The sequence below is a fragment of the Macadamia integrifolia genome, chromosome 5 (genome assembly GCF_013358625.1).
Source record: "Macadamia integrifolia cultivar HAES 741 chromosome 5, SCU_Mint_v3, whole genome shotgun sequence".
NCBI classification, from domain to species: Eukaryota; Viridiplantae; Streptophyta; class Magnoliopsida; order Proteales; family Proteaceae; genus Macadamia; species Macadamia integrifolia.
In genome coordinates, this window is record NC_056561.1 from 10,145,292 (window position 1) to 10,162,252 (window position 16,961).

The window sequence follows — 16,961 nt, forward strand, 5'->3', positions numbered from 1 at the left end:
GGGGGGGGGGGGAGATCCCAAAAGACAGCAATATGCCTATTCCTTGAGGAATAAATAGAAGTAAAAGGAACAAATACAAGAGCCAGCAAAGGTCATATCCACCCACAACCATTCCCTTTGATGAGAATCCTACAACATCTTGGCCAACATTTAACAAGGACCCCTTTCCAAATGGAAAAGGAGAGGGGGGGGGGCAATCAAAGAAAAGGTGATCGGTGTATTCCATTCCATTCCAATAGAGGCTGCATAATGGGGATACAAAGATCTGGCGGTGGATGAGAAAGGGACTGAGTTGGAAGCAGTTGGATAGAGCCCGCCAGATGGTGAATTTTGAGGAATGTGGGTCTGAACAAGACAATCTTACACCAAGAAGCAAGAGAGCCCCACAATTGAATGAAGTCCCAAGCCACCTTAGAGTTGAAAACACATGAGGAGTCGGGAGACAAAACAATGGTGTCTCCCTATCAAGGGGGCTTTTGGCAATGGAAGGCAGGGCATTCCACACACAAGCAAGAAAAGGAGAGGAGGTGACCAGGAAGAGGGAGGGGGGAAGATTGAGATCTAATAATGTCAGAGACCATAGAGTGCTCTGTGAGACCCGAGCTATAGATTGCTCTAGTAGGAATCGTGTGAAGGAGGACTCCTAGGGGGTGCCACTGGTCAAGCCAAAGAGAGCTGGAGGCACCATCATCAAACCGGGAACCAATGGCCCCCAACGACAAGAGACCGACTTGACAAATCTTGCGCTAGACCCAGAAGGCATTAGACAAAATAGAAGTTTCCAAATAGAGTCCGGAGCTAAGAAGACCGGAGTAAACACCCCCCCCCCAAAAAAAAATAAAAATTAGTGACTTATTGAACTCAACAAATTCTTAAAGAATTTCTGTAAATTTTCAAAATATGATCAGCAGTGTAAGAAACTGTAAAAGTGAAAAATCATTTGCCAAATTTCCCAAATCAGTTGCAACATTTATCAGATAGATAAATAGCAGTGAGAAGTGCAAGATGTCCAGTAGGAAGTGAAGAACCACCGGTGTTTAATGTTAAACTAGCAACAACCAAAATCCTTTACATAGAAGATTCCATGAACATACTTAACTGGATTTTGATTGAATACTAGACACACACATCTAACATGGTTGAATACAAACACTTGGAAAAGGAAAAAAGCAAGAAAATTGGATTTTTTTCCACTAATCTAACATGGTAGAATACAAACATTTGAAAAAGAAAAAAAGCAAGCAAAATTGGAATTTACCACAAGCATTGAGAATTGATATATGAGTACAATATAAAATCATACGAAAATCAATAAAACTTATAATAAAATAAACGCTGACCATGCTTTCGGACGGTCCATCTTTATCATTCTTCCCTGGGGCCTAAAATCAGATAAATACAACTCCATCATCTACTTGATAGAAATCAAAGCATGGAATGCATCTGAAGTATTAGACCAACCCATCAACCAACAACAAACATCTAAATTGGATTTTTTTTTTCAGCAAAGAAGTGATGAACAAAGGATTATGTGCATTAAATATAGGATAGAAATTCTAAGTATAATGCATCCACTAAGTAGAGCCTCAATTCTAATTGAATTTCTCTTTGGTTAGTTCAAAACTTAGACATAAACACCATAGAGAACTTGAAACTACTATATTCTAATCACAAAAACGAACATCTTCTTGCAGATTTTGAAAGATCATTGATGCATATTGTTGAGCTCCAGGGGTATTTTGGTCTAACTGAGGGCTTTTACATTGTTTAGTGTATAGCGTAGAGTACAGGGATATTCCAGTCCTGTGATCTTTTTTTTTTCTTTGATTAATATAAATAGTTAGGGAGAGGCCTGCAGCAGGTTATTCCAACCTTGGCCGCAAGCTGTCTTCCCACATCCTTGGAGGCTGTTTGTGCTTCTCGGTTTCTCTCCTCTTCTTCTTCTCTTGGATTGATTACAGGATTCTGGAATTGTAACATGGCATCAGAGCTTTTGTGATCAAACCTAGGTTTCATCAATCCATCTACGCTGGATTCCTTTTCACACTGAACCTCTCTGGTGTGCAGCCGCCTACTGCTGCATCTTCTATGGATTAATCGCTCCTTTGTTCATTAATGGAGTGTCTGGTTCGTATCTATACTGTGACACTATGCTGCTGAACTGAAGATTGAAGACCAAGGATTGATATCACCCACTTTCTGTCCAAAATCGATTAATCAGGAAAACCCTAACAATACTCTATTTTTGTTCTCTATATCTCTAATGGCTGGTTTGCTGATTTCTATGGATGGATCGTGTTTAGTTGCTGTTATTCCATACTAGAACTCCATATTCTATGGTTCTACAGAGATTTATAGACATGTGATACGATTCTTGCCTCTACATCAAAACCCTAAGGGTTATCATTTTTTTTTTTTTCCTACCTCTATTACTTTATTTTTGTTTATTGTTTCTTCATAGCTGAGACCAAATCTATTACCCCTTTTTTGGATAATGTGAATGTCCAAATTACATCTATCAAGCTCAAAGGGAACTCGAATTACCTACTCTGGGCTCAGGCAATGAGGGTTTATCTTATGACCAAAGATAAACTTCAGTTTAGTACCTTTGGTCCTCCTGAGTCAAATGATACAGGAAATGGTGATCGGATGAAGGATAATGCAATAATTCTTATTTGGTTGTGACATAGTATGAAAGCAGATGTTGCTGCCAATGTCACATTCCACACTATTGTTAAAGGTGTGTGGGATGATCTGAAGGAAACGTATTCTTAGGATAAGAAGATGACTCGTATCTATGATCTCTATGAGAAGCTATTTCAATTTCGTCATTCTAGCAAGTCTCTACCAGAATATTACAATGCTTTCAAGAGAATGGTTAAAGAACTCAATTTTTTCCAACCTCTTACTATAGATATTGACAAACTAAAAGCTCAACGAAATGAATTCTTCATTTCTAGATATTGACAAACTATTAACATCACATTGTCATTACCCAAAGCTGAATCCAGACACAAATCTGCCCAGGTACTACTGCAACATAAACTCAAATAAAGATTATAAGAGCACGAGAAAGAGAGAGAGAGAGAGAGAGAGAGAGAGAGAGAGAGAGAGAGAGAGAGAGAGAGAGAGAGAAGCAAAGAAAAACCAGATTCTTAGAAACATATGAGAGAGTAGGGGCAAGGTCAGTTGTGCTTGACATGGTTTGATCTCAATATAAATGTCATGGATTTGTATTTAAAAATTGAGAGCATTATAATATCATGTGCCCGAACTATAGGAGCTAGGTTGGGAGTAGTAGCTCCAATTCATGATAAGGTTAGAGAGAGACGTTTGAGGTGGCATGGCCATATCCAACGGAGGCCTACAGATGCCGAAGTACGGAAGAGTGACTTGATTCAGATTGTGGGAACCAAAGGAGCCAAGGGTAGGCCTAAAATAACCATAGGAGAAGTGGTGAGGAAAGACATGCTTAGCTTTGGCCTTGTATCATGTATGACTTCGAATAAAACTGATTGGAGAACAAAGATCCATGTGGCCAACCCCATTTTAATTGGGATAAGGCTATGTTGTTTTTGAAGAAACTATATGATAATTTTTATTTTTAAATAAGAGAAGATTAGTTTTTATTTGTTTGTGTGGCCCAATGGTTAAAAGTATTTGTTAGTAGTTTACATAGAGCTTATCCAACTCATGGGGCCCAGTTTGAAAGCTTCTTCAACACCTTTCTCACCAGAATTTCTAGATTTTCTGGAATCTCATGTATCCAACCAAGTGACCAACCATGGCTACATTTGAGGAGCCTAATCACTATTTTAATTGTGGGAGTCACTTAAGAGTCTTTATTTGATTAAGTTGTCGTAATTCAGTTCTAGTGTTCAACTCAACTTAGGACTCCTTTATAGCCTACTACTGGGAGGGAGAAAATATTAATTGGCTGGTCATTTATTTTTTTATTATTCAGTTAGTGAGTCAAGCAAGGGACTACTCCAATAGTCCACACATGGAGTGTTTTTATTAGTTTCTGTTTTGCTTTTCATTTCCATTTTAAAGTCTGTCACCCAGTTATAAATACATTTTAGGAGGCATAGCTCCCCCCCCCCACACACACACACAATTGAATGAATGGAATAAGGTTAATTTGGTTTTGAAATGAGGTTGTTGCCTCCAATAGTCTCTTTTCTCTCAAACATGTGGTCTGAAAACCCACCACCAGCAGATCCATCTCTCCGATCTGCATCAGAATACTTAACCTCAACATTGAAAGGAACCTGCACTATCAACTTCACTAAAAAACAAAATACAAATCCTTCTATACCGCATAAATTTTCTTCTACAGACCAAGTGGGTAACACTGTCCTACGTGCTGGGTATTTTACTGCCACGTAGACGTGGTGATTTGGCGATCTAAACTTCAGATAGATGGGAAGTTCCCTAGAATTACATGTGTTAAAATTTGGTGGCCTATCTCAACCACATGCCCCAACTCACACGGGATTTTTCCTTGTGTTCCCAATGGTCCCTGTGTTCAAATTTCAAACAGTCCCAAAAAGAATTTTTTTCAAACAATTTCCAAAGCATTGTAATGACAGGAAGAGAGCCAGATCAGTCTCAAATTCAACACAAGAAGATGATAATGTGGACAGTGTCCTCTCAATTTGAGTGCTAACCGAGTTGCCACATAGATTTTATAGTTGGCATGCAGGAACCTTAGCCCCGCTTTTGAGGCCAAATAATATCAGACTCGAAACTTTAAATAAAAACAGCTTGGAAAAGTTTGTCATCTGGTTTAGCTAGTTTCAAGTATGATGTGTGGACACAGAAACAAGAATCATAAGTTGACACTGGCATGGAGTGTCAGACACGGCAAATCTCGGAAACCTAGACACGGGATACTGGCAATATGATGCAAATAAACAAAAACAGTAGTGATATATATATATATATATTGTAACAGGGGGTTTAAATGAAAATAAGTTAAAATGTGGAATTAAATACAATCCGGTAATATTGGGAGGTAGATGTAAATTCATTGATATTAGACGGCAGAAATTTAGATGTATATGAAACTAAATTGAGGGTTATCTACATAATCAAGGAAGAGAGAACATGGGACTTCTAAGTAAATGAAATAAATATCAGGGAAAATCTAGTAATAGAAAGTACTATGTAAGAATGAGCCCCAAATTTAGGGCACTCTCTCTCAACAAGTTTGTCACAGAAGCTGGAGCCTCCGACAAGTTCATTAAAGGAGCCATAGCCGTCAGCCAAGGTGATGCAGGAACCCTCAGTCATCCCAATAATTAGGGCTTTTGTATCAGTTAAGTACCCTATCCTTCTCTTTCTCCTCCTTATCTCACTACTTCTACCTCTTCTGGCAGATTGCCACTTCTTTCTTCTCCAACTTCTCCTGCTCCGGCTCCTCCTCTTCCCCTTCTAGAATATTTTCCTTTTTGTCCCCCTTTTTTTAGCTTCCTCCCTATTCTTCTGTTTGGCCACCAGTGGTCCTTCTTCCAACCCCCCTAGGCCATTTCCATTTCCCCATTCCTCGCTTGAAACTCAGAGAAACCATGTCCAACCGTGTGTCTAGCTCTGGTGACATGTGTGTCTTCGTCACACATGTTGACATGGGAAGGAAGATTAAAAAGCCATGTCCCCCACAACGTAGGATTCAAGTTGTTCCAGGATAGTATTTATGTTAGCAATAATGTTGGGAACAAGAAAGTAGACATAATGGAATGGATAGAAACAAATAAAAGTGGAATTTAACAGCACATGCTCCCGCATACATGTGAAACACTTCATACTACCTACACCACCTCTAACATCAATAACCAAGAGCGCAGTAGACTATATAACAAGTTCACAGCCACCAGCAAGTTGATAGAACCAATGTAAGAGTTGTTTCCAAAAATGGAGAAAAATAGCAGTTTAGGATCATCACCTTTAGATAATCGAACAATATAAGGCACTGGACAAGAATATGGCGTCGGAAACTCGGATCTTTCAACTGATGATAGAACAAAAAATAATGCAAAAAAGAAGTGACTATAATGACAATAAACCCAAAGGGACGGTGCATTTTCTACAAGAACCCGATCGAATGAATCTTTTAACCCCATTTACCTCTAAGCCCATTAGTTTACTGCTTGTAAGATATTTTATGCTGAACGTTGCTGCTTCTTCCTCGAGGTTGTTTGTATTTCCAGCATCATCACTTAAAGGCTGAGCTTCAAAGGTATCTAACACAACCTAGGCATGTCACAGTTCAATGGAATCATTTAACTTGACCATAACATAGATCAAACTGTTCTTTCATCTCTACAAAAACATCAGTAGGACATCGGCCAAAAAATTGGCCAGAACATGTTTTGGGCAGAAAAAATATACCATTAAGTTTGATGCAAATTTCTGCCATTTGGTTGGGGCAAGTGTTGTGGGACCAGGATTGCAGAAATGTTCCTGAAAACAAATCAAGCCAAAAGTTTAAGATGGGGAAAGGGGGCAAAACACTACAATTAAAAGCATCTTCGAAAATTAAAGACTTTTGCTGGAATACAAAACACGTTATCGTTGCCTAACTGATCGACCCACCACTTAGGTGGACCAGAAGATACACACCATAAAATTAGTTGGTAACAAAATGTAACCGAAATTATTAGCACATGCATAGATAACATGACTATTACAAATACAGAGGGTAATGCCAGTGAGATGGGCAACCAAATAATTTACCAAGAAAAAAAAGGCATTCAAATAAACATTCAGTTGTTAAATGCGTGGGTTATCATGAATGGGGGTAGTAATTATATTCTTAAGCATTGTAGTTACTGAGTCCATTATCACATGTGATGTTAGTAGAGATAGAGGTTATACTTAGTAGTTTGTTATGGGAGAGGACGTGGCCTCGAAGGGGCCAGCACCAAGTCATCAACAAGCCCAGCAGGGCAGGCCGCCGGCGGGAAGACGAGCCGAGTGGTTGCAGCAGCCTTGACACCGATCGAGATAACCGACCTTGAACCATGCTCCGATGACCGACACTAGCAAGCGAGGGAGAAGAAGGGAAAGGGAGTGGAGGAAGAGGAGAGAGGGCGGGATAAGAAGAGGAAGGAGGAAGGAGGGAGGAGGGAGGAGGGAGGGGGGAAGGGGGAGAAGAGCAGTGGATGAGGGAGGGATGGAGGGAGAAGAGGAGAAGAAGAGAAGAGAAGAGAAGAGAAGAGAAGAGGGAGGGGGAGAAGGCGAAGGGAGAGGGAGAGGGAGAGGGAGAGGGAGAGGGAGAGAGGAGGAGGAGGAGGAAGAAGGGAGCAGAAGGAAGAGGGCGTGAGAAGAAGAGGAAGTAGCGAGAGGGGAGGGGAGATGCAAAGAAGAGCAGAGCATAGTTGTCAAGGCGTCGTCTAGGCATCCAGGTGGTTTGCCTAGGGCCTAGATGACAGCCGCCTTGTTGCACTGCATGTCGCCTTGTGTTTCGGGCACTTATTTATGCCAAATATCATTCAAGTAAATTTTTTATTTCATTTACTTAAGATATTATTCATAAATAAGCAAATACCCCCTATTTAAATCCAATAAAAATAGTTTAAAAATCAAATTCCAAAAGGATAAAAAGTCAACCCTCCAGTCCAAGAACAAAAACTGGATTTTGGTTATAGGGACGATTTTCAACTTTTAAATGCTAGGGTTTTTCTCAATTATGAAAATTTTATAAATTATATCATATTAAAACATTGCTAAAAACCAAAAGTCAGGTAAAAAAATATTTTGTTTTGATATTCATAAAATTATTTTCATTCAAGCGATTTTAACAGTACTCGCACATTTAAAAATAAGTTTGACTGAAGCATAACTTTGTCATTGCAACTCAGATTCAAGTAATCTTAGACTTGTTAGGAAGCCGGTTTTATGTTATAACTAATACAAAAAGTCTCATGTAAAAATAAGATCATTTGACCAGTCAAACTTATTATAGAATAAGAGCATTTTTCTAAATGTTGATTTTTATATGATTTGATGTGGCTAAATGTTGATTTTTAATGACTTGATGTGGCTTAATCTTGATTTTTTTATAATACAAGGTATATATAACTTACTAAATAATGTTAGAAAATAGGAAAAATAAAAAATAACACTTATTCGCCTTGTTCGCCTTAAGGCGGGCGCCTTCTCGCCTAAGCACTTAGACAACCCTCCACCGCCTTGGTTCGCCTTGTCGCCGTAACAACTATGGAGCAGAGGAGGAGGGAGGGAGGGATTCAGAAGAGAAGAGAAAAGAGGGGGAGAAGGCAAAGGGAGAGGGAGAGAAGAGGAGGGGGGAGCAGCCCAGTTCTCCCGCTAGGGTTTCTGGAGCGAGAGCGAGAGTTTTCTACTGTTATCCATGAAGGTCAGAAGTTAAACATATTTAAAATGGAAAAATACTTGAGGTGAATGGCACGGTTCTGCCATGTGGAAGCTAGAATGGCCAATCAAACCATCCGAACGATAATTAACCTCTTGGATTATCGACATGTCAAATTTTATAAGCCATGTTCCAATCTCAACCATATGGCCTATCATCTTGTGAATGTTGTTATCTTGGTATCTCCACCTGCGAAAATAAGGTAGGTCTGATGTAGAAATTCTTACCATTAGATATTTGTAGATTGGCCATCTGTCAACTTTCAATGCCAACTAAACCAGTTGCTCCGCCATTTTTATTGAATCTTTTCCCCCAGGACCCCCACTAATCAAATATTGAGTCTTGACCAGAATTGAGCTACTGATAATGCCATATAGTTTAATGCTTTTGGACTGAAACTTACCACATGAGTCAAAGGTGATGTTAACAACCTGTTCATAACGTTTCAGCACTAAATAAACTGCCACATGGAAGATAACAGTACCCAGGGTGCCCATCTAGAAATTTCTCTCTAGGGGTGCTCAACTATATTAACCAAATGCTGAATCAAAATAATAAACTGAGCAGAAACAGTTCCATATCAAGAAAAATGTATGAAAACACAGTGAAACAAATAATTATTCTACAGGTTCCCCTTATTGGAGGCAAAGGAATAGCATTATTGACCTGTAAACTCCAAAACGTCTTGTAAAAGTTGAAATCAACAGAAATCCCTGAAAATCTCCAATAGAAGCTATTAGTATCTGACGAAGGAAACAGAACAGCAATCCAAAAATTGCAAATAGAAACGAGAAGGGAATATTAGACTAGTATTAGACAGAGGAAACATAGAAGCCATCCAAAAACCGCAAATAGAAGCAAGAAGAGAATATAAAGGAAAACTTTGTTAATTAAGTGTTGCATTAGATTGGAGTACCATCAGGAGCATCCTTCTCATATTTTGTCTCATTCGAAGTGTTAAAAACTCCCTTTATATTCACAGCTGCATACACCAGCGAAAAAGGTACACTAATAAGATCCATGGAAAAAAAAAAAAAAAAAGGGAAGATAAGTTAGAAAGTTCAAATCAACTACCTGAACGTTCTGACAATGGGAAAAAATGAGCCAGAAACATAATAATTCGTCCACAGAATACCACATCATTCGCCTAAAAGTGAGATTGTTATCAGTTCGTTAACAGAAATTCCAAAGGACTTGGGACAAACCAACTTTCATTGATATTGGTGATCAAGAGGACATCAAGATATTTCTACCATACAAAAGAACTAAAAACTCTGACTCTGAGGAAAACTTTATTTAGGACAACTAAGTATCTTTCAAAATTTTTCCTCCCTATTCTTTAACCAATCCTTTCAAAATCTGGAGATAATTCAAGAGCTTTATATAACACAGTAAAGTATTTATATACCTCAGTATGAGCCTTAAATATCATTGAACTATCAAAAAAAAAAATCCTAAAGTCAAACAACTACATATCTCGCAATTTATTTATCTGAGAAAGGAAAAAAAAATCAAACTACTGTATATACCACCAACCTGTGAATCTCTAACCAGTAACCAGCCATAGTATCATTGAAAGGCAAAGATCATAAGAATATAGAGACTCTCACTGTGATTGAAGCTCGAGATTATTTACATTCATTAGAGCTATCCAAGAGAGCCAAGCTAGGCCAGAAATGCATGGGCGAACCAGATCCGATCAGCATAGTGAAAACAGAGAATAGATGGGGAGAAAAGAGGGCTCTTGAGATAATTATCTAATGCAAAGTTGATCTCAACCAAGGGAAAGAATCAGTCAATTCCAGCAGGATTGATGACTTGGGAATCCCCACTGAGCCTCTATCAGCATCACACTGATCATGCAAAGCCTCTCACCTTTCAACTGTATCTCACACCCCATCTTGCAACTCACAAGTCACAAGGAAAAACAACATAAAGTTATCATCTTTCTTTTGTCTATAGTAGTTGGCTAGAGTACAATCCCTCTCTTTTTATTTATATTCTCAATGAAAAAAAAAAAATTGGAAACCTCTATTATGGTAGGAGGGTCCTGTACAATAATAGTAACTCTCTATGGCTAAGGAAGAGTCACCAAAATAGAAAGTAACTAGTAACCGTAAAAATAGTAACTAAAGTATTTAATTGCTAAAAAAATTACAAAATAAGAACCCATGGTTGCCAAAAAGGCTGCTGGAATATCTAGCGGAAAATTCTCTACGCAGTTTTCGTAAACATCTAGAAGATCTTCACCCTGGATGCCTAGGCAACGCCTTGACAATTATGGAGCCTATGGTTGCCAAAAGGCAGCTGGAATATCCAGCAAGATATTCTCCACACAATCTTTTTGTATTCTTAAAGAAGATCTTCACATAATCTTCCTGTAATCTTCTAGATGATATTCAAATCAAATCTTTTACCCGAATCTTAAAACCAGATCTACAGGTGTATTACCCGAATCACAAACCTTCTTTCTCCTCACTATGAATCTGCATCATTGTCTCCATTAAATTTTCGTATCCTGATCTTCCACTGGGTGGTTCATGTCGTTCTGGGGTTTTCATTAAGACTGTTAAGTCCAAGTATAAAAGGTGAAGCCCTTCGGGAGGTTTTCTTCATTCATGCAAGTCTGGTTTAGAGTTGTCCTATTGCATTTCGGTATTTTGAGTCTTATTTCTCTCTTTTATTAGAAGACCATTCTGTTCTTGGTTAGCAATGGTATTAGGGGGTACTTTGTCTCATTATAGGGTTAAGAGGAGATATAAGGGTGTAAGATTGATAATTTCAGTTTGCTTTTTGACAACAACTAATTTTCGGGTAGTTTACAGTTAGTTTCCCTCAACAGTTCTTATCTACAATAGTAGACCTCAATTATAGAGATGTGTAAGTGTGAAACATGCAATTTTATAGAGATGTGTAAATGTGAAACATGCAATAAAGCAGTTTCAAAAGATCAAGAACCTTTCATTCTCTCCCTATTTTAAATAAGAAAGAAAAAGAACAATTTTCATGCACTTGCACTCTATACTTTCTATTTCAGGAATGCCCTGATGTAAGCCTACGTAGGAACTACCCAACCCCAGTTAGGATCCCACAAATTCAAAAATGAAATCAGATTTAGAACCAAAGTTCGAATCTGGCTGAAATACGAGGAATTGAGGAAGCCTGCGGTTGGCTGTAGGAGTCTCTGATGGAGCTCAAATTTTAATCGAATGCTCCTCTTGTGGTGCTAAACAAACCCTCAAAAGATGAGACAATTCCAATGGTTGAATTGAGAGTTGAGCTGTCGACATGAATTAGGAAACTTTTGTCCACTCTTTGAAAACTAGGGTTCCCGGCATTGGATGATCCTCAAAATTGGAGTGAAAATCCCTTGTAACTTGTTTAGGTGTCCTTCAAAAGATGAGCTTGAACAGCTGGCTGGTTTGGGAGATCTGGACTTCGATCCAAGTTTCCAAAACTCTAACAATGGAGAAATCGATCCTTGACCTGTGGGTGTTTCTAGATGATCTATAGGCTGGTCCTCTAGACTTCAAATCACTCTCAAACACTCTCTCACAAAGGCTAAAACGGAAAATACGAAAGAAAAAAAGAGAAACTGATGAGGGTTAAGAAGGGGGAAGAAGAAGGATAGGTTTTGAGCATCTCACCCCTCATGTTTAGGCATCTCACCTAGGGCCTCTCACCCAGCAGCATCCCACAGCAAAATAGCATAAGCCATCTCAAAATAAACTTCATTCATTCCTTCAAATTGATTACAAAGGTCTCTTTAAATAGGCTAGGTACAGCCTTACAATTTAGAAACAAACTAAAAAAGGAAACTAACTAGCTTAGGCAACTAACTACTAACTTGTCTACTAAGAAACTAACAGAACAATAAGGACTCTTCTAGAAGACTTGATCTTCACTCAAACCCATGGTTGACCAAGTCAAACCATAAGAAAACAAAAGGCAGAAAATACTGTTCACGTGAACAGTAACACGAGTTTCTGGAAGCTGCTGGACTGCTCCATCGATTGCTGCTGTAGATGGCCTTCTAGAAGACAATAAAGAAAACATAATAAAGGGAAAATACAGCTGGTTCGATGGCCAATCTGGTCTGGTTCTGAAGTAGCAAAACTGAACCAGAAAAAGGGGTTGCTATGCTGGTTCGCTGGTCAGCTGTGGAGGACCAGTATAGGACAGAGCTTGCCAGCTGGATGGCTAGCTAGCTTTCCTCCTCCTTCGAATGGGATCTTCCTCAGCCAATGTAACCCTTTGACAGCGACCACATGGCTGTCAGACAGTGAAGAGTTCCCAACTACAAATCTATCAATTCATTAGAAAATTCTTTCTTTATAAAGATCGGGATTTTCTTACAGCTAATGGACTTATGGACCTACTTTCTTACAAAGTTGAAACAAATCATAGTCTTCACTGAGAAATTATGTACTTATAGGTACAGGAACAATACCTTTGATAGGCGACGAAGAAGCTGATTGCATGTCCTCAACATCACAAGCTTCCCTCGCCCAAACAATTCTTGCTGCACATAATGAATGCAAAAACTAGTCATAGTCAAGCAGGGAGATGATAAATCTTAACCACAACAAAGATGACTAGATAAAAATTGCAGTACAAAGTTGAACAGAAAAAGTTAACACACCTTCCCCAGTATGTCTTGCTGACTCTCTATATAAGCAAAAACTTCTTTGCAGTCTCTCATAGTTGAAATTTCAGTCAAATCTTCCAGCAGTTGGAATATCGTACCACCCTCAACATGGCCTCTCTCACAAAGATGCAGAACAATGTCTAGAAAATAAACACAAGAACATCAAAATACAAAATATGTGATCATAGGAAAAATCCCTCAGAAAATTTAGAAAGGAATAGGAGCAGTAACAAAGAAAAGGGTAGATTTCTTGACAAAACATTGATGATTTGTGTATTTTTGAAAAGTGAGTCAGTAGTGTTCACTATCTAAAAACAAAAGAACTACTAATCCCATGTGCCTGTAGATACAAAGTGCTCCAAGGGCACACTTTAGCAGTTTGCACAACTATACTTTCTGAGGCAACATATCTTCTTTTTCAAAGTGCAAATAGCCTGAGTACAACAGCATTCTTACAGAAATCATAACAACATGTGCCAGTGGAGACACTCTACAGGTGCATTTGCACCAAATCCCCTACCCTGAATTGAAATCACGCCTGTTGAAGCCAATGTATGGGGGAGAATATTATGGCCCATATGGTAGAGGAGAATATTATAGCCCATATGGTATAAGATGTATAATTCAGCCTCTTAGGGGCATTATTGTCTTCAACCATTTAATATGAAATGTATTGAAACAGAGGAAGAGTCAAGCCATTTATTTTGCCTCTTCTCTCTCCATAAGTCCATCTCTCATACTCATTTTCACTTCTCGCTAAGGTACCAAGCAACGCAACTTGCTGTGAGAGCACCAAGATTCTTTTTCACTGACTAGTTTGTTAGTATAAGAAGGAATTATCAGTTCCTCCAACTCCCATGACTTCACACATGGGGTAGGAAGCCACAAAATCTGTTTCAGCAAAATGAAGAGCATATTTAAATACATCTCGACTTACAGAAGTTTCTTAGAACTGATGGATTATCAGCATAGTATGGCATTCTATGGATTTTTTCATCAAAATTCAGGATAAATACCCCAGAATATACGATCCTGCTGGAAACTTTTGCTTTCTATTTACCTCGATTTATGCTGCGAATTGCGCTTCGGAGAGATCAACCTTTGGGCATATATTCGCTATATTGCCCTCCGGGCTGGCTCTCTTCCCTGGGCCTTGGGAGGAGACTTCAATGTGGTGCGGTTTGCTCATGAAAAACAGGGAGGTAGCCAGTTAGATGCACCCTCTGTCAATGCGCCAAATGAGTCCATTGAAGATATTACAACGGATGATTTGAGATAGTCAGGCCTCAAGTTCACTTGGCACAATAAGCATAGAAGTGACACCCAAATTGCTTGTAAGTTTGACAGGCTTTTGGATAATGAAGCCCGGCTTACCTCCTTCCCCTCCTCCCATGCCCCTTTTGATGCCTTTGGTATTTCTGACCATTGCCCCATCACTGTCCTTATCCAGCCTTATACCTCCTTTGGCCTCAAACTGTTCAAGTTCTAAGATATATGGTCCTCCCACACTAACCTCTACCCCCCTCATTGTCTTCTCTAGAAAGCTTAGGAACGTCAAATGTGCTCTTAAATTTTGGAATTCCTCCTCTTTTGGAAATATCTACTCTATTGTTCTTGACTGACATGCCCAGCTTTCAGATATCCAATCCCATCTCCAAACTGATATTCATAACATCAACTGGCTTCTGATGAAAATTATGCTTCTTCAGAGCTCCTTTACCTATTGGCCCAAGAGAGTTTCTTCAAAAAAAAATCTAAAGTTAGATGGTTGAATCTTGGTGACTCTAACGCCACCTATTTCCACAGGTGTTTGAAGGCTAGAACCAACTGTTACTCCAATTCCAAGCTTTTGCTCAGTGATGGTTCGTCTATATCAGCTTCTCATGCAACATGTCCTTGATTGAAGATCTTGGACATTGAATTTTTTCAATCCCTATCATGTAAGGTGCACCTTTGTTCTTGAATCCAAACGGCATTAGTGTGCAGCAATAGACGCTGAATGGGGTGCGGAATGAAGTGTGCCTGCAGTTGTCCCAAGGCAGTAGGATGTATGGTATAGGGCCCCCTGTTTCCTCTCCCTTAAAGTCTCAATGGGTAGTGGCTTATTCAGCTATATCAAAATTCATTCATTCTCAGGCATAACTTTCAATTAATGAAATCAAAACTGAAGCAGTTAACTTCTACAATATTTTCAATCCCTCCTCTCCTCCACAACCTACCCCCTTGATATCCCTAATGGTTTCCTTAATAAATTTATCCCTTCTTCCATGTTTGCTTCCCTCCATTCTATCTCCTTTGAAGAGGAAATCCTCTCGGCCGTCCTCTCTCACAAAGCAAACCGAGCTCCCAGCCCGAATGGCTTTAGTATGAGCTTTTTCTCCTCCTGTTGGGATATCATCAAATTGAACCATGTCATGGCTATTCGAAGTTTCTTCTTCGACCCCAGCTAGGTTAAAGGGATCAACCAATCCTTCCTCTCGCTCATTCCAAGGAAAAGGTGCCTCCTCTAGTCCTCTTTATCTGACTGTCGACCCATTTCCCTTTGTTACCTTTTGTACAAATTCATTGTCAAGTCCTTGCTAATCATCTCAAGTTGGTGTTTGATTCCCTAGTAAGTCTCAACCAATCTGCTTTCATTTCTGGCAGAAATATATCTGATATCATTCTCATATGTAATGAGCTTGTTAAAGGTTTTGATAGGAAATCCATCCCCCTACTGCTCTTATGAAGATTGACATCCATAAAGCTTTTGATTTCTTATCTTGGGATTTCATTGTCAGTGTCTTGCACAAAATGGCCTTTCCCCTTGCCTTTGTCAATTGGATCTACCATTGAATTTCCACTACTCGTTTCCCTGTGCTCATTAATGGTAGCCCTGCCTATTTCTTTGCCTCCTCTATTGGTATATGTCAGGGCTGCCCCCCTTTCCCCATATATCTTCACTTTGGCCCTTTAAGCTCTTTCCAGAAGCCTCTAGTCTACCATGGACCTGCATCTTGTCTTTCCTATGTCCAAATGCAAGGCTCCAAAGATCTCCCATCTTGCCTTTTACTGATGACCACATGATCTTCTCCAAAGTTCATATCCCTTTGGTTGAGACCACTTTATCCTACTTGAGAAATTATGCAAGTATGTCAAGCCTCTGTATTAGCCTCTCCAAGTCCCTCTTGTTCCTAGCTGGGGTTCTAGAAGATGTTAAGTCTAGCTTGAAAGAGAAGTTTGGGTATTCCTTGGGTAGTCTCCCAGTCAAGTATTTGGGCCTTTGTTTGACCCCGTCCAAGTTGACTGCTCACCATTGCTCCCATACCTTGGATCTCTTGCATAAGAGGCTCCAACATTGGAAGGGTAAGCTTCTTTCCTATGCGGGGCCGTCTTAAGTTGATCATATCTATGCTTTAGTCAGCCTACATCTACTGGTTTGGTATTTTTGGCCTTCCACAATTTATTATTTTGAAGATGGATTCCCTTATGAGAACCTTTCTTTGGAAGGGGTTTGAATCTTCCAAATTTCTTTGCCCAATTAGTTGGTCCTCTGTTTGCCTTCCTAGGAATGAAGGGGGCCTTGACTTAAGAAGAATCAAAGATGTCAATAAAGCATGTAGTTTAAATCTTATTCGGAAGCTAGCGGATAGGAGGAAGAGCATTGGGGTTGAATGGGTCATTCTTGCCTCCACCACAATGACTCCATCTGGACCGTCTCTTCTCCTTTGATGCCTCCTGGGTTTGGAGAAAGATTCTGAAACTCATGCCTCTTATACTTGAGGTTATTACTTCCTAGATTGATGATGGTGCCTCCACAAGGTTCTTGGACCATTGGCACCCACTTGGGGTCCTTCGGTGGGAGAGAAAGCCATCTACAATTCCTGTTTCAGTAGGTTGGATATGGTTTCAGACATCATCCAGTTTGACGAGGGCCCCCTC

The 16,961-nt window shown here is 39.5% G+C and overlaps 1 protein-coding gene across 1 annotated transcript in view; it reads right to left on the reverse strand.

Annotated features, from left to right (window-relative positions):
- LOC122077860 (THO complex subunit 1) overlaps window positions 1-16,961 on the reverse strand; it is a 44,044-nt gene that overhangs the window by 11,673 nt on the left and 15,410 nt on the right. The window contains exons 5-13 of the mRNA XM_042643761.1: window positions 13,035-13,180; window positions 12,843-12,914; window positions 9,467-9,539; window positions 9,309-9,374; window positions 9,059-9,105; window positions 6,391-6,462; window positions 6,127-6,252; window positions 5,945-6,010; window positions 1,204-1,382 (exon numbers count right to left, since the gene is read on the reverse strand). Coding sequence (XP_042499695.1) covers window positions 1,204-1,382; window positions 5,945-6,010; window positions 6,127-6,252; window positions 6,391-6,462; window positions 9,059-9,105; window positions 9,309-9,374; window positions 9,467-9,539; window positions 12,843-12,914; window positions 13,035-13,180 — 847 coding nt within the window. The remainder of the gene's footprint in view (window positions 1-1,203; window positions 1,383-5,944; window positions 6,011-6,126; window positions 6,253-6,390; window positions 6,463-9,058; window positions 9,106-9,308; window positions 9,375-9,466; window positions 9,540-12,842; window positions 12,915-13,034; window positions 13,181-16,961) is intronic.